The sequence below is a fragment of the Eublepharis macularius genome, chromosome 2, assembly GCF_028583425.1.
Source record: "Eublepharis macularius isolate TG4126 chromosome 2, MPM_Emac_v1.0, whole genome shotgun sequence".
Classification (NCBI taxonomy): Eukaryota; Metazoa; Chordata; class Lepidosauria; order Squamata; family Eublepharidae; genus Eublepharis; species Eublepharis macularius.
Window position 1 is genome coordinate 80,167,995 of NC_072791.1, and position 18,508 is coordinate 80,186,502.

General features: G+C 41.4%; 1 protein-coding gene across 1 annotated transcript in view; it reads right to left on the reverse strand.

Annotated features, from left to right (window-relative positions):
• Positions 1-2,038: 2,038 nt before the first annotated feature.
• CREB3L1 (cAMP responsive element binding protein 3 like 1) overlaps positions 2,039-18,508 on the reverse strand; it is a 125,572-nt gene continuing 109,102 nt past the window's right edge. Inside the window, exons 6-12 of the mRNA XM_054972687.1 lie at positions 18,232-18,381; positions 15,072-15,130; positions 13,063-13,131; positions 10,256-10,355; positions 8,408-8,528; positions 5,065-5,329; positions 2,039-3,724 (exon numbers count right to left, since the gene is read on the reverse strand). Coding sequence (XP_054828662.1) covers positions 3,688-3,724; positions 5,065-5,329; positions 8,408-8,528; positions 10,256-10,355; positions 13,063-13,131; positions 15,072-15,130; positions 18,232-18,381 — 801 coding nt within the window. The 3' untranslated portion in view covers positions 2,039-3,687. The remainder of the gene's footprint in view (positions 3,725-5,064; positions 5,330-8,407; positions 8,529-10,255; positions 10,356-13,062; positions 13,132-15,071; positions 15,131-18,231; positions 18,382-18,508) is intronic.

Genomic DNA, 18,508 nt, shown 5'->3' on the forward strand with positions numbered 1-18,508 from the left:
TTAGGGCTCTGGCAGATGCTGGATTTCTTGAGAAATGACAGTGCATTTTGTAATATATCAGCTATGAGGAATACAAACTTCTTCCTCCCGCTCAAGCCACCATTGCCGAGGGACCAACCCAGCACTGACTGGAATTTGCTAGTGAAATGGGCTGAAGCTCCCCCACCCCTTGTATGCAGAATATTTGTTTTCTTCTTTTTCAAAACCAAAAATTAGAAAAAACAAATGATGGGCAAAGAGACAGTGCTTGATTTCCCACCCCCACCCCCATATCAAAGCTGGGGCTACATCCCGCCCCCCAGTACTGTAATCCTGATCCACTGTGGACATTCCCCCTTCCATCTGTGCCTGCCCAATTTTGGGACTTTAAAAAAGAAAGGTTTAATTTGTTCTAAGTACTTATCGGGATGCTTGAGCATTCATCCAGAAACAAACACCACGTAATACCTTTTCTTAGGGCCATGCAAAATGACAAATAGCCTACCCATGGTTGTGTTCAGTGGTTGGTCCTCCTAATACAAGGAACTACATTGCTTTTGTTTTTGTATTTTGTTTGGATAAGCCCAGCAACTTTAAACCACCAGCCTTCATGAAACTGTTAAGAAGAAAAAAGCAAAGAACTTCTCAATGCAAAACACCACTATTTTTGAATATTTTCCTACTATTCCTTTTTCTTCTCAATGCAAAGCACCACTATTTTTGAATATTTTCCTACTATTCCTTTTTCCTATCCTGGGAAGGCTTGTATTTTTTAATTAGAAAAGCAAATGTGCTTCCCCCCAGCAATGTCTCTCTCCCCCACAAAGCACGCTTTCTCCCTTACTCGCTTAAGCACTGCCCCTCTCCTTATGATCAAAAAGAGTCCAGTAGCACCTTTAAGACTAACCAATTTTATTTTAGCATAAGCTTTCGAGAATCAAGTTCTCTTCTTCAGATGCCTGATACAGAGACTGGTCAAACACAGAAGAGCAGAATTAGGAGGGGAGGGGGAGGGAGCAATCAAAACATTCCTTTGCTAATATATGTAAACATCTCCTTTTGGTGTGTGTATCAGTTGGCTTCAAAGGAGTTTGCCCTGTTAGTTTGTAGAAGCCAAACAGCTAGACCATCCAATTCCAATGCAGTATGGGCCTTCGATAACCACAGCTCTCCCTGCCAGATGCATCTGACAAAGAGATCTGTGGTTCCCGAAAGCCCACGCCAGGTACCACTGAGCTCCCCCAGACCCCACCTCTGTAAAGGAAATCTGTTTACATATACTAGCAAAGGAATGTTTTGATTGCTCCCTCCCCCTCCCCTCCTAATTGCCTCTTCCCTCTGCTCTTCTGTGTTTGACCAGTCTCTGTATCAGGCATCTGAAGAAGAGAACTTGATTCTCGAAAGCTTATGCTAAAATAAAATTGGTTAGTCTTAAAGGTGCTACTGGACTCTTTTTGATTTTGCTACCACAGACTAACACGGCTAACTTCTCTGCATCTATCTCCTTATGATAGATCTTATATTCCGCCCACCAGGGTTTTCTCTCAGTTCCGTCTTTGAAAGGACAATTGCAGGACAATGGCAGTCTGGTAAAGAGCATTCTTTATGGCAGCTCATCATGATGGTATGGGCTGCCCAGTGAAGTGAGGGCTATACCATCTCTTTAGCATTCAGAGAGAAGTGCAAGCCAGCACTGTTTAGTTGACTACGGTTTTAGTTTGGCCCTCTGAAATTCTTATGGAAGTTTGGTTTTCCATAAACTGCTTAGAGCTTTCAAGAAAAGTGGCATATAAATATATCAAATAAGTATCCATTTATTTTAATGATTCTTATGGCCCATGATATCACTGTGGAATTCAGGTGAGTGTGAAGGTACGTCTAGAAGGGAAGAATGCTGCCTTCACTCCTCAAAAGCCAGTATCTTACTGATGCTTACTGATGCTCCACTGTGCTTGGAGACTGCTCTGCATAGTAGGAGAGTGGATAATGAAGGGACTGGGCTAGCCTTGCACAAATTCATCACACCTAAATTAAATAATGAACAACCTGAACAACAAAGTTGATGCTGCATCTTTTTTTTTTAATTTTGCTGCTCCAAAGCAATTGCAGAGCTAGTAACAGGAAGAAAACAGTGATATATTTAAAAAGAAAACAAGGCAAACCTTAGCTACTAGACGAAGAGGAAACAGCATCCTACAAAGAGAGGAAGTTCATAGAGGCCAAGCCCGCAATAACTCTTAATAAAATACAATACAGAAAATAGGATCTGAGATTCTCCAAAATACAATATCTTAAGGGATCAGTAATAATACAAAATAAGGTTCATTATGTACAAACAATTTCTGGTTTTGGTCTCTGTACAACAGTGATAATTTGAGGCACACATGGACTATGCCAGTAGAATGTCTAGCTAATGACACAGATGAAAAGATATGCAATTAATTGAACAGTGGTTCTTTATGCTGGTATTAGGTAGGGAGAAGGGTTTCGTATATTTGTTTGGAGGTGCAGTGGTATATTCTGGTCACTGTGCCTGGTGGTTTGGGTTAAGAAAGTGCTCTGAAGAGTCTCCCAGGGTCTCCTCCACATCTATTCGAAGGGAAACCATGTTGATTTTATATCTGTCCCAAATAGCACCAGGAAACATTCAAAGAAAGGGGGATTGTAGGGAATGCACATACACCCAACCATCTCTGCTTGATATGTATGTGGTTATTTGCAAACAGATCTATTTCCTTAGTTGTAATGGATGCCCATCCAGTTTGCAATCTCATGTTGTAACAGGACAGCAGGACCTCATTAATGCTCATTTGTTTGAAGAAAATGGAACCAAAAAACTCTGGAAGGAGTGTGTGAGAGCTGAAATAGGAGGTGTGTATGTATGTATGTGTTCCTAATTTTATATGCAAGGTCCTCTAGACCATTCCTAAAACAGCTTCAGGCATTGAGTCTTGAATGATCACTTTAGCTAGGTAGGAAAGAAGGAAATACACGAACATGCTGGAGAAAGAAAGAATAGAGTTAATACCAGTATCTGACAAAACAGTCAAGACTTTGGATTGCTGTATGGAATGGCCTCATTTTCTAGCCTTTTACAATCATCATAGATAGCTTTACACAGATTAAGATTTGTGATCTGTGAATTTGTGCTTCTAGACTGATGATGAGAGAAAAAATAACCTTATCTGAATCTTTTTCTTCTGTCATTGGATATTCATTTGTGATATATTTTTAACCTTTTGCCTTTGTTTTCTGTATAACTTTAACTGTATAAAAGTAATAGAAATTTTAAAAAGTATTTGACAAAGCAGAAGAGAAAATTTTCCAGGCACAGAAATGGCCAGGGACAATTTATAGAGAGCAGATTTGGAGTTTGTGTGCTGAGGAAGTTTGATGGCAGATTGCACAGAGAGGAAAGAACACAACTGGTGGCCATGGTGATGAGGAGGAGGAGGGGAATGAGAGGGCTGGGCCTTCTGTCTGTTGCCAGGCAATATCCCTGATGACGGTGATCACTGTGAGTCCTGGCAGAAAGATCGATATGACACTGGGGGTGCAGGGAGCAAGTGGGAAAGAGGGAAGAGGTTGAACTCAAGGCCAGGCTGTAGTTGTCTAAATGGAGCATCCTCTCCCACTTAGTCCCCTTAATAACTCATCTAGGAAAGGATCCTGCATCCAGACAGTGAAGGCTCTGAGGGCTGGCAGCCGCTACAAGTATTCAGCTGTATCACTGGAGCGTCTCTCTCTGTAGAAAAATAAAACCAACCAAAAGTATCCGTCAGCCATTTTGTCAATTGTTAACTCTCCCTCATCAGGCCCAGTCCTCTGATAACTACTTTGATGCCTTTCTAGTCTCCTTTGATTCAGTTTTTGGGGTGAGTAATTAAATTCCTCTGAAGACCCTTTCCTAGCAGCCTAGGAGCAGACATTTGTTTTTCAGGCATAAACCACATTGTCTCTGTCACCAAGAGCAGTTCCATTGCTGAACGGGAGAGTCACCTAGTGGTCTCCAGTAGAGGACACACGAGATCATCACAAAACTAGAACTTCAAGTTTTCCTTAAAACAGATCAAGTTCATCCAATTTAAAACTGGCTTAACTTGTGGAGCATAATATGTGTTGCCTGTGCCTATATGCTTGACAGTAACAGAAGAAATCAGCCTCTGCCACTGGAAACTTCCTTGGGCCATTGAACTTTTGTTTCAGAGACTCTGGGGACTGATCAGTTTGTAAAAACTGAGGCAAAGCAGCAAGAGGCTCCTGTCAAGATTGCTAGTCCTGGGAGAAAGGGGCTAGAGTACACCCTGCCCAGCAGCCATTCCCAACCCACGAAAGGAAGATGATATGTTGGGAGGGGAGGGGAGGAGGTAATTGCATTTTAAAATAGAAGCCACTTTGAGTACTTCATGGCTGAAAAGTGGGACTGAAATCCAATCAATCAATCACCAGGGTTCCCAAGCCAATGGGACAAAAAACTCCTGCCTTGCTTTTGTTTCTTCTTCACCAATAGCTTGAGCTCCAGAAATCAGCAAGAAAAAGTTTTCATAGCATGGAGGTACACATTATCTACAGTTAATGTCTGAATCTGTTAATCTTTTACAAAAAAAAAATCTGTTCAAAGCACAGGAGTCATTAAAAAATCTGAAACCTTTGGTTTGAATTCTGCCTAGATTTCCAAGAACAAAAGGAGGGGTGGGTTCACCAATTTGCCCAAAACACGCCTCCCCATGCTGCTCAAGGGGTATGGGGGACCCTCCCCCCCAGGAACAACTTGGAGAGGGGGTTAGCAGAAATTGCCCCCCTCCTTTTACCTGTGGCATGGGCTCCTAGTCCCTGTTTAGAAATCATGCTATACTTTGGAAATGGAGTCCTTGATGTCTGTTGGAAATAGAGGATGTTTTCCCACATCCTCTATTTCCAACAGATATCAAGGACTCCATTTCCAAAGTATAGCATGGGAAGCATATAACCATGGGAAACAAAGGAAAATGTAACTGTTATAATGTTAATTGTATGTTAACCCATCCAATAAAAGTTATGTTAAAAAAATAAAAGGAAATAGAGGATGTTTTCTGCCTTGCTTACCTCTTATGGAATGGCTCCTTGGGGTGAGTGAGAGCTGAGCTTGTTTGGTTCTGGTTTGGACCCTCCAGGTGGGGTTTGTTTAGGTATTTGGCTGTTTCATGAGCCACAGACAGGGGACTGTGTGCGTGCTCCTGAGGATGCTGTTCCTCACTTTGCCCTTTGTCAGCCTCCCAGTTTTCAGGATGCTCCACAGAGAGGAAGGAGCTGTAGCTGTCTTCTAAGGAGCCTCCAGGCTCCTCATAGAACAAGAGGCTCCGGGACTGAACTGCAAAAGAGAGCTCCATTCAGTGCAACGGACAGGACTTGGTGATGCTGATGTTGCCCCCCTCCCCGCCATACCTTGTGCTGACAAATATGGACATACACACAGTCAAAGTACACAAAATAAACAGGAGTCCTGTAGTATCTTGAAGACTAATTATTTTTTTATTCCAGCATATGCGTTCTTTGACTAGAGTCCACTATTTTTTGCAACAGACTAAAACAGTTACCCCTCTGTTTTTTCTGTGGAGTATTCCTTGCATGTGGAATGGTAAAAATGGGGGGGGGAGGAACACCCCTGTGCAATTTTGACATTGGAAATGGCTTGAAGGGGAAGGGATGAGCCCTTCCTCCCCCTTCTGAGATCATTTGTGCTCTTCTTTATTTTTTAACAGCAATTCCCCAAACTTGCACGTCTAGCTTGACCCTTAGCTGTTTAGGGTGAGAACCAGGTCTTTGTTTTCAGTTTGTATGTTGGAGGCAGTCACCAGCCCAGAAGGATTTGGAAGCAAGTTAGGATGTTTAGTTGAAGTGACAGATATAGCTATTCAACCAGCTGAGGTGACAATCCTTGTAGGAGTGCAAGTATCTGTAATGTTTGAAATCTATTTATGTTTTATAAATTATGCCAGTTTCCCAACTCCCCCTCCATGCTCTACACATTAAGTTTGTTAGCACCTAGGGAACAGAGAGGGTACCATTTTAGGAGGTAATAACTGCTGTAATCCACACTGAACTATGATGACTATAAATCAAAATAAATATAACCTTTATATCCCACTGTATTCCCCTCTATAAGACCTTAGAGACAAATCCTAAAAGATTAAATAACTTTATGGAAGACAAAAGAACATAAGAAGAGCCCTGCTGGATCAGACCAGTGGTCCATCTATTCCAGCATCTTGTCTCACACAGTGACCAACCAGGATCTGAGTCCAGTGGCATCTTAGAGACCAACAAGATTTTCAGGGTATGAGCTTTCAAGAGTCAGAGCTCCTTTCTTCTTTGATCAGGTGTAACTGGACTCAAATCCTGCTGTTTTACTGCAGACCGACACAGCTAGTCTCCTGAAGCCAACCAGTTACTTTGAGAGCCTACAACAGGACACAGATGGCCTGCCTTCCTGGTACGGATGTTCAGAGGTTTTCAGCCTCTGAATGTTGAGGTTCCCTTTAGTTACTTCAGCTGGTAGCCACTGATAATTTCACAAATCTTTATCATGTCCCCCACCCCATCATCTCTTTCCTAAACTTGAAAAGTCCCGGCCTCTTCAGCCTTTCCTCATAGGAAAGATGCTCCAACCCCCTAATCCTCTTGGTTGCCCTCTTCTGTAGTTTGTACAGCTCTACAATGTCCCTTTTGATAACCAGAACTGCACACAGCCTTGTGGACTCAGGAGGACACTGGAAAATAATATGCTCTTTCTCAGGAGTATGATGGCATTTTCATGCATGAAACTGAAAGCAGTTTTTGCATTTCTTGTAGTATCTTTTTTGCCTATCCTACTCCTGAGCCTTTAACAACAGTCTGAACGACAGAAATTAAGTAAGTGACCTGGCAGGGAGGTAAAGTAATTGGGAAAGCTTCACTTTACTACAAAAATTTAATGCTAGTATAACCCTCAAGAGCGAATTGGTTTAGCCTAGTAGGGCAGAGTCAGTATCTGGAGCCAGGCAGCTGAGGAAGAGGCTGGCTGCTGGGGAGCTTGATAATATTTTACGTTCTCTTATCACCTTGAATAAGGTAATCAGAAATATGTTGTATGTGAACAATACTGACTAAAAGTGGTATATATGTGTCATATTTAGTTTTGTATTATTACTGGAATCATATTATTCTTGCAGGGCTGTAATTCCTAAGCTAAAGACTGGGTTCCAGTTGCTTCATAACCAAGAGGACTGTAGCAAAGGACTCTAGTACTTGGTGGGATCCAAAAAGTTGGACCTTGCTTACCCTGAGTGGTTTCAAAGACAACCACTTAGTTGACTGAACTTAAAGACATTGTTGGCTGCAAGTTTCTGTTCTGTTGCTCCTATGAGTTTGGTTAAAAAAACAGTTGTATTGTTCTGATTGTTGAACGGTTTGGTGTAAAGAAATTTTCTTAGTGTTGCAAGTTTGTTTCCTAAAGTAGCCCATAGAACCCAAAGAAACGAACAAAGAAACAAAAAGAGGTTATACTAGGCTGCTGTTACAGGGCTCAGAACTCAATAACCTTACTCAAGTACAAACCCATTGAAAAAGTCACCTTAAGATGACCTTGTCACACAAATGCATCTGATGAAAAGTTTAAGCTGGAATAAATTTTGTTAGTTTTTGAAGTCTCACTTTAAAGTTTTGTTTTGCTGCAAGCAACAGATGAACATGCCTACCCATTTGGAACTGGCACAAAGAAGTGTTTGTGAGGAGAGGTTCTTAGTCAGTGAGCCCAACTTCTCCCTTGGAATTGTACTGGGAGTGAGACTGGAAGGGGCCTTGGGCTTGCGTGGTTCCTTCTCCACTTTCCCCCCTCACTACAGAGAGATATGAACAAATGAACTGAAAGATTATGTGTTTATGTGAAGTCTGCTTTAGGGATTTATTTTGCAAGGTCAGAAAGACCTCCTAGTTGATTTGTTCACTTCTTTCCACAGTGAGGGAAGCACAGATAGGAACATATAAACTCAAGGCCTACTTTTGATCTCCCTCACACACTATCCCAAAGGTGAAGTTTCATTCCCCTGATTAGTTCAGGAGGAGGCTTCTGGAGACCAAGTGAAGGACAATTAATCCTTCCAAAGACAAGAAAGCCTTTATCATACTACCAGGGCATAGGACTATGAAAAAAAAATCTGTTGCAATAGCTTTGGAAGAAAACCTTGTCAAGAATAAGATAGTAATGGATTGTTTTAACTGCATGATGAATCCCCATAAATGAGATAAACCACATGGACAAAACTTTAGCTGATTCATCCTTGCAACAGAAGAATATACTCAGAATATGTGCTGTATTCAGAAAGCGGTAGGCAGGACCCAGCATTGATAAGACAGATCTTGCCTTTCAAGAAGGTGAGAGTAGCAAAGAATTAGATCACTTTAGACTCACTTTTGCTGGTTGTGTAAATGTCTGGTGTTTGAGCTGTTTTTACTGTCTGTGATGTTGCTGAGAATTCTGGGAGACATGGCATCATGGAGCCCAGAACCAGAACAAAGCACAAAACCAGGACCTGTGGATGAGACATAGTAGAAATCATCAGTGAAGACAACTAACAGAAATAATGTAACTGTATGTATGTATTTATACAGGGTACCCAAGAAAGGAATGGATTGATCCTTTAACTTACTGGGAAATCTCCCAGTGAGCCACTGCCCAGAGAGCTGCTAGTGACCAGGAGCAACTCAAACTGAGCCCCTATGGTAACGGCAGTGATGCAGGGCCCTTGAACTCAGACCTGGTGAATGGTAGTGACAACTGCAGTAGGCTCACCCCAGATAATTTCCTCCCATTTTGCTGCTGTCCTGGTCCAAGCCAAGAAGCAGAAAGGTCCAGCTTGGACCTGGCGGGCAGCAGGGCAGGAGGTGGTGGCAATGGGTGAGCCTATACAAATTGCCCTCGTTGTAGCTGACCAGCTGGCTGGTCCTTAGACATTTTAATAACTACATTTTATCCTATCTTTCCTTCAGGAGAGGCATATACAGTTCTCCTCTCCCCATTCTATCCTCTTAACTGATCTCTGAGTTTAGTCAGGCTGAGAGAAAGTGACGGGAGCAAGGACATCCCACAAGCTGAGGGGGTATTTGAGCACAAATCTCCTCCATCCAAGTCTGACACTCTAAACACTACACCACACTGGTTCTAATGTAACATAAAAAATGCAATAATATAATTCTGTGGTGTCACTTTTTATTAACAATGCAGAGGCAATGAATCTGAAGCTCGTTAATAACCAAGATAGAAGAATAGGGAATTTAGTTTCAATGAGGTCAGTATGTATAAAGGTATAAAAATGTATTATTTTTATCTAGAACTAATGGATTTTGCTATTATAAGCTATCACCTAGAATGCAATGTCCTTAGACATTTTCACACCTGAAATAAAAAGTCAAATTAACATGCTATTCCTGCTCCTAAAACAGTAACAGAGAAGAGTAGATGCTGGATGTGGGTTTTGCTACAGAATCTATCTGGGGCAGAAGTTCAGAAAGTTTTGTATGCTGAAATGTTGAGTTAAGCAAGCTTACATATCACTATTGCTTTCTGCTATATCATGGATTTTGTAGCCCACTGTAGATGCTAAAACTCATCATACACAGAAACTATAATTTCAGTATGGCATGCATAGTTTTAAGAAGGTAGCCTTGTTGGTCTGCAGTAAAACAGCATGATTTGAGTCCAGTGGCACATTAGAGACCAACAAGTATGAACTTTCCAAAGTCAGAGGTTTGATTCTCAAAACATTTGTTGACATAGTGAGCCAAGAAGCATGTCTATGTCTTGCTGTTTGTATCTGTCATGTCACTACTGATGTAAAAGATCTATTTGACAGGTCCTTGGATGATGCAGGAGCAGAGAAACAACCTATGACACCTCACCAGATGTGTTATGATTGGACACTGGGGGGTGCTATGGGAGGATATAAGCCAGCAGTGTCTTGTGCTGGAGTGGAGCTTGTTCCATTAGGTGCTTGGCGAAGCACTTTGACACTGAGAACAAGATTCTGTATATAAGTCACTGTTCAAACCATGCTGCGCCAACAAACATTATACCATGAAAACTTTGATTCTTGAAAGCTTATATTCTGAAAATCTTGTTGGTCTTTAAAGTGCCATTGGACTCAAAATGCACATGCATGAAGTCATTTGAAGAAAGTGTAACTTTACAAAGGTGCGGGATATATGTATACATATACATTGGCAATAAGAAAAGAAGTACTGGAGATCATGTAGAGCTTACCATCAGGCAGGTCCCTGTCTGTGTGGAAGCCATTTTGTATGGCCTAGAAACTTTCCCGGCTACCAGAGCCTGTAGCTTTTGTAATTGTTGAAGCAGAGTTCTACAAAAGAATTGAATGTTTTTAGACAAAACATGTATTTGCTGGTTTCTTATGGTTCTTGATAAATAAAAATACATAAATAAATAGTATTTTTATTGTTCTCTACCTCTGAATACCATATGCACTGAACAGTTTGAGATAAATGTGAATTAAACAGTGCTGAAGATACAAGAGTTCAACGGAATCCTGTATAAACAAGACACACAATACAGGATATTGTACTGAGATCATATATTTATCATATATTTAACAATGGGACAGAACTGGGAACTAATATGGTAGGAGTTAGATATCTTCAGTGGTAGCATTTTTCTTGACTTAATTTAATGTTGGAAAACTTTCACTAAGCCACAGCTTTAATTCTGGCTTTCCCTACTGGATAGTATCTTAAAAGAATAACACAAAGAGTTTGAGGATATGATCAAGCATTCCTCTTCACATTGAACCATAGATAATTACCACATTTAGAGCTATTATCAGTTTCAGAGTAACTGCTTTGAAGTGTTCAAAAGAGGCATTCACTATCATTGGGGGAGTTGGAAACCATTGCTATAGCTTCAAAACCAGAAGCTCCGTTAGAAAGAAGGTACACAATTCATTAACAGTCCAGCAGATGGCAGGCATCAACCAACATAACTATTACTGTGGGCTACTGAAAAGCAGACAACATCCCAACACCTCTAGGGTCTCTAAGGAGCAGCATCTAACCGGAAAGACAAGGTCAGATAGATGATCAGAGGAAATGACTGTGACAAAGAGCCTCAGAATGAAGGCCAGGAGGGCAGTGCTCTCCCTCTCCAAGCTCAAGCACAAGGTCAAGATTGCTGGCAAGGTTAAGTGAGGAGATAGGTTCTGGCTAACAAGGTCACCGATTATAGTTTCCCATCTTTGGCTGAAGTCTTGTTGATTAATGGAATCTCTGTGTGCAGCTGGCAGAGCAGAGGAAGGGAACATCCAAGGCTGAATTCACAAGAATATTAAGCAAACAGATTTGGATACTTCTAGAGAGGCTAATCAGAAGGGCATGCTTTAATCCTGTACTGTTCACACATGTTTTAATAACAGAAATACATAATGCTTCCTTCAATTGCCTTGGAGAATTATATTTACAGAAGTTATATAAAGTTAACAGAGTGTTTCTGGCTTTTCCTGCTACATGGAATACTCTCTGTGGTTAATAGAAGCATGCTAGGAAGGAGAATGGGCCCAGCCCCTGTAACATACATAAAGATAGCACTAGAATACACTAGAATATTACCACCCTTTAAAAAGGAACCTGTACTCGTGGCCTTCCTTGCTTTAATTCTTCTCAGTATGGATAGTGCAAAAGTTATTACATTTTCAAAGTTTATTTGTTCATTTGATGTAGCTATTTATGTAAACTTAGCCTACAAGCATGCATAAAAAGACATGAACTAGAGTCCTATAGTCTAGAACGCTGGAAAAAGATGTGAAAGTATGATCTCCAAATCTACTTTTCTTGCACATGCTGACCCTTTGCTTCATTTTGGCCTTTCATGGGAGGTGGGCCAGGCAAACATCAGTTCCTTCCTCCTGTTTTCTCCCATTGCTATCTACACTGGATATCTGTCCTCTCCAAAAGCATCAAAGGATTAAAATTCCTTGGGTTGAGATTCTGTCAACTGAGAACAATGGGGGTGATGGATTCTGCAGGCAGATGCTGAGCTCAAGGCAAACGGGTGCAAAAGGAAGAGGGAATAGGCTCTAAACAAAGCCTGACCAAGACAGATTGCCCTTTTGATTAGGAATGTGCACGGTTTTTCTTTTGCTAACATGTCTGCCATAGGAATCCCCTTGTAAGTATTTGCTATGCTCTTTCCTAGACTTTGCAACACTAGACAGCCCTTGAGAACCTAGAAAATGGCCTGGATCAGGCCCTATTGTCATCATGAAATGCTTTTGGGTCCAGAGATCAAAACACTCTGTCAGTTCAGAGGCCTGGGAATGCACAATATGACCATCATGCTCTTATTATGTAAGCATTTAAGATGCCATAGATTTTTTTTTGTTATTTTCCCACCATTTCCTACAGGAACTCTCAGGTTCTGAATGGCTCCCAGCTGAAATGGTTAGGATTTTTCTTTAGACAAGAAAATGTTCCACAAGTGACATTTACTGAAGCAGTCAGGAATAACTTGTCTGCTCCTTTCAATCCTGTTTTTCCTGCCTTCAAGTCTGGTTCTTCCTCCCCTGCTGCTCACACTGTGTTATAAAACACTTCCCTGCCTGATGACTCCAGCTTATACCTGCTTAGCCCAGACAATCACCTCTCCCTAGAGACTGATTCCATTTGAATCCCAATTCAGCTGCTAGCCTGATGGGCCTTGGGCAAGTGAGCTACAGATGGAGGCGCAGACTCCTGAAAGCAGAAGGAACCTGTCAGTTTAGCATCGTTCTGGAGACAAAAAGCACATCAGAATTGGGATGAGAGGAAGTTTGCTTATTATCTTCCCCCATCTCTCCAACAAAAGTTTGTTCTTGGCTCTCCCAATACAAACATTCCTTCACTTGCTAAGCAAACCCAGCTGAATTGCTGCTACTACTGGAGGAAAACCAGGGCAACCTAAAGCCTGCCAAGAAAGGGGTGTGGGGGTGTTCCTTCGCTTCTCCTTTTGTTCCCAGCACTGCCCTGACCTCCCTGCTTGGCAGCACCCTCAGGCAAAGATCAAATTAGGGTTCTCCTCACCTATTTGCATTTTCCAAAGTCTCCACTTTTTTCCACAATTCATTGTTCTCAGATGTATAAGTTTCAACCCTGAAGAAATAAAAACAAGCCCCAGTTACAAAAACTGTGAACATGGTGTGTACACTCACCTCCAGGTCACGGCTTCAGAGCTTCATAGGGATTGTTGGCCGTCTGAGGGCGAAGCTACAAGTGACGAATGACACTTGAATGGCAAGTGTATTTCTCCCTGTTCACTTGCGCTCCACTCAATCCACTTGCCGTTCAAGTGTCATTTGTCACTTGTAGCTTGGCCCTGAGAACACGCTTAGATTCCTCTGTGAGCTAACTATTCACTGATGGCTGAAGACATTCCATTTTTGTCTTTGTTTGGCACAATGCTATCCAACAAGCATCATAGTTCAAGAGTCCCTCTCATGTCAAAATGGAGTACTCTAACCTCAACACCACAATGACCCACTGGTTCAGCTACACGTGTCATTGGGAGATCTGTGAACAAAGCTCCCAGAATATTTTTTAACCACATGCAGCAGAGCCTGATTTGGACTGGGACCACAATACAAAGGGAGGGGAGTTTGAGCCTTCCCTCCCACAGTTTGCCCAACCTGAAATAGCCCCAAAGAGCTGCTGTTTGCCCCAGTGGCATACCACAAGGTTACTAATACAGATATCTGTATGTTTCCTCAACTGGGCAAACAGACACTTCTTAGAGCATTTATTTCCCAAGGCTTAAAGCCTTCAGACTGCCCTCAGAGTCCCAATCGGAATTGATGCCCACAGATACTCACTGGAAACCCTGTTTATGGAACTCCCAGCATCACAAGTAGTTGACAGGAGCAATGACACACCAGTGGTAAGTCCTGCCTATTTTATAACAGACTCAAGGACACAGATTCCTTACTCACCAGCAAATTCCATTCATGAGAATAGGAATTAAGGAGCTGAGCTGTAACATCTCTGAGGTTTCCTTCATGGTTACTCTGAAAGGTTTAAATAGATTTCTGAAGAATTTTCCTTCCCTAATGCATAACAGTTACATGATGGAACATGATTTTAAGCTATTTTACCAAAAATTAATCTTTTCATGGATTTCTTTGTTAGATTTATATGCCATCTCACCTAATTGTTACAGCTTAGTTCTTTAATTCCTATTCCCATGAATAAAATTGGTTGGTAAGACATCTGTGTCTTTGAGTTTGTTACAAAATACCACATCCAAGATCTTGTCAACTACAGCAGTTTGTCTTAAAGCATCTTCATAATTTTAAAAATCCCATTGCCATTAGTGAAGAGGGAGTCTTGGAGACAAGGCTGGAAGTGACCTTAAGAGATCATTTTGCTGCTCCTCCAGCCTTCTGGGTTGAGTCTACCTAAAATAACCCATCTAGACATTTGTTCAACCTGCCTTTAATGAATTCCAGTGATGGACTCTCCAGTGATGGACTCTAAAATGGTTTGTTTGAATGTTCTACCACCCTACTGGAAATTTCTCTCTAACATGCTAATTCTTTCATGCTTATCCGTAGCAGAAATGGAAAAAGTGACCCTCATCTTCCTTAAGGCAACCTTTGCATGGTTTACATAGCCAATCCATTACGCATTTAAACATATAATCTACCCATGACGAACCACACCCTTTGGCACAAGGCAACCTGTTATGCATTATAAGTTCCATAACTGGGCTACAGCAAAAGTATGCAATGAGGAGAGAACCTGGGAGGGAGGCAGGGAATGCAAAGGAGATTTGGCAGGCCTGATGGACAAATTTTGTCCATGGTTAGTCAGGGTATTCATGGAATGGTCTACTGATATGGATGTCCTGAATTACATCAGAAGGGACACTTCTGTTGGATAGCAATCAGGTCACAAAGTAGGATTCTTGGAGGGTGTGTGAATTTTATAAGCGCCTCAACATACAGGAAGTTTGGTGGTCTTCATTATGCAATGAAACGAGTGACCTAAAAGCTTAAAACTTTCTTAATGTGGATGCTCAGGCAGAGGAACATACATACTTTTTCTCCAGGCACTCCACATATTCTTTCTTCTTCCTACGACTCTCTTGAGCAGAAATCTGAGGAATATGGAAATCAAGAATTAGCACTGTGACCATGCTGTAATTTTGAGATGTATTTTCTGCCAATACATACTCCTCAGGACCCTTTCACATATTCTGGAAGCATGCATTGAGTTGCACTATTGGCAGTTCTTCTGTCTTGCTCTTGAAGGGGGTTCTCACACCACTCTATGGGGAGTTGCCTGTGCTGTTCCTGCATTGGAAGCACCCCTACATCTGCCTGTCCATGATTTAAGTAATGACGTCTGCTCTGACATGCTGATCATCATAAATTGGTTGCTGGGGCACAAACTGGGAGAGTCCATAACTCAGTGGAAGACCACATACTTTGTATTCATAAGATTCCACATTCAGCCCTCAGCATCTTCAGTAACTCTGCTTAAGGTCCCAGAAGCTGCATTCAGTTAGAGTACACACAAATAGAGCAGACAGATCAATAGTCTGGTAGAAGCTCAATAATCCTTCTCTTTGGAATGTTTCATACTACAGTGACTGAGCCCATGTTCAAGTCCTAGCATCTCCAATAAAAAAAAAAGACTATACTGGGCTAGATAAAGCTATGGTCTGACTTAGTATACGGCAACTTCATATGCTGTATATTAAACTGTAATATCAAATCCTGTTAAAATACATGGACATCAGACACTGCACCCAAAATGTTCCCAATGCCAGCACCAACATAACATCATTATTAGTGAGGATCTCTTCATGTACCATTTTTAACAATTCTATGCTGCTATGCAGATCGTGCTTTACATTATGATCAGGCTACAAATCAGCTTAAATCTAATTAAGTATGCAGTTTTCCATAACTGGCTGAATCATTTAGGCCAGATAGACTTAATCTTGTCTTAGAGACCATTTCTGAATCACAGTGGGTGACTAATCACATTGTAATATGTAATATGGGAGCCCACATTTAATGGGAAGCCACTGTTACTGTTCAATACAGCCTTGCACACAGCTATTTGCTTATTCACCTGGGTGAGAAACAATTCCTTCCAGGCAATTAGCTCACTAGATTAACCAACTTATACTTATGTATTCAGAAAGTAAGGTCCATGGAAGCATTTTTGTGGGATCTTCAAGACTTATTAATTTATTATATACTAATGGGGGACAGTGGTTGGATGTAAAAAGCTGTCTAGTTTTCTAAATGCTGCAGCTAGGTCAAAAAATGGTAATAATCAGAAACTACAGAAATTATCTTCTGAAGTTATGCCAGGAGTCCCAAACATGGCACCTGTGAGTTCAATGGTGCCTGCTGACACCTTCCTGGGACCAGGTGGGCAGGTCCAGGTGCGACTTTTGCCCAGCAAGGCTTCTGATCAGCGATTTAAGATCTGATTGGCTTTACCAGATTTTTTAAAAAGTTGTTTCAGCAGCAGCTGCTACCACAGAGCAAGGAGCTTCACTGCATGACTGAAGGTAAGCTGAATATATAGAAGGAAAATTTTTAAACATTATGTTATTTTTAAAAGGCATCCTGTTAAATTGAGCGTCTGCCTGAAATATTGAATTATTAGAGTTATGCATGACCTCACTCCCTGACATTTTGCAGTTGACATTGCAGCCACTACTCTATATCAGAATTACAAAGGTGCCCCCAGCTTCAATAAGTTACAACCGGTCCAGAATGCTGCAGCATGTATTTTGACCAGGACTCTGTTTTGCGCCAGCTGCACTCACATTTTGTGCCAGCTGCATTGGCTCTCAATGGAATTCCAGATCAGGTTCAAGGGTTTGGTTTTAACCTTTAAAGCCCTTAGCGGACTGGGACCAGCATACTTACGGGACCGCCTCTCACAATATATTCCCCGGAGACTGCTCTGTTCAGCAGATAAATATCTGTTGGTGGCCCCTGGCCCTAGGGAAGTTCATCTTGCCTCAACCAGGGCCAGGGCTTTCTCAGTCCTGGCCCCAACCTGGTGGAACTCTCTGTCTGTAGAAACCTGGGCCCAGCTGGACTTACTATCTTTCTGCTAAGACTGCAAGACAGAGATGTTCCACCAGGCTATGGGGACTGAGGCAGGTGGGCCACCTAAGGTACTGTATCGGCCTCTTGCCATGGGGAGGGAGTATATGCCCCCCCTCAGGTTTTGTAACCATCTGTAACTGGCCACCCCGTCCCATGGGTTATTAGGCTGAGGCGGTGGGGAAAAATGTGTGTGGCTGTTTTATAATTTATGTATTTTTGCTGCAAAATTTTATTATATTTTTTGTACATTTTAAAATGTTGTGATCCACTCTGAGCCTGCTTGTGGGGAGAGTGGAACAGAAATAAAATAAAATAAAATAAAATAAAATAAAATAAAATAAAATAAAATAAAATAAAATAAAATAAAATAAAATAAAATAAAATAAAATAAAATAAAATAAAATAAAATAAAATAATAAGGTTGGGACCCTTAAATTATGCAAATAGGTATGGATGCCCCTGATTTCCCAATCTCAGGAATTCAAGCATAAATATTCCATGGTTTAGAATTTTTGGTGGGGACTGAGCTGATGACAAGGAAGGGGTGTACAAAGGTCTGGATGGGGGGAAGTGAGCAGCAATACATGAGTACAGTTGGGTGGAGCGCAGGAAATAAAAGCAAAGAACAAGCAACTTGTTAAATGCAGAAGTTCAGCTCATTGGCTCTCATGAACCTTTCTAATTTATGTCCCTTCAGTAGAGACCACTGATAAATTTCAAGCTTTCCTCCACAACCACGAGGATTGCAGAAATGATTAAAAGTACCTTTTCATGTGATATGTACTGAGGGACCTGGAAAATGGTCTGGTAGAGCCATATCTGACTCATAAATAAATATGGGTGTATTAGTCCTTCTGCTGTTGTTGTCACCATATTATGATGATCCAAAACTGTAATTTAAGAAATGGCTTTGATATTCTTAGAATTCTACATGTGCCTGCATGCCCTAAGCTCTCCTCAAAATTATTGCTGCATCTAAAGCTCAACCTTCACAGGGATGTAATGACAGCAGACTTAAGTGGTAAAAAGTGAAAACATCACGATCCCATGAAGAATGGAGCTTTGACTCCTGTGAGTCAGATATGACGTGAGTTACTCTTTTATACAATGAAGTACAGACCTTGTTCTTGATCTTTCGCCTGACTCTCTTTAATGCTTTCTCTTCTGCTTTGGTAAGAGGCAGCTTGGTGGGGATGGGATAACCCTCAGCAATCAGGGTACGTTTCTCCTCCTCAGTTAGGAGCAGAGGTCCCGATGTCCCTTGTAACTTCTGCAAGGGAGAAGAAGAAAACAGCAATGTTTTCAGAATTTTTGCACACAACCCCACCCCAGACTTGTCTTTGTGAAAAATTCCCTTTCTGAAGGTTTTCATTACAACCACCAACACAGATAGGGAG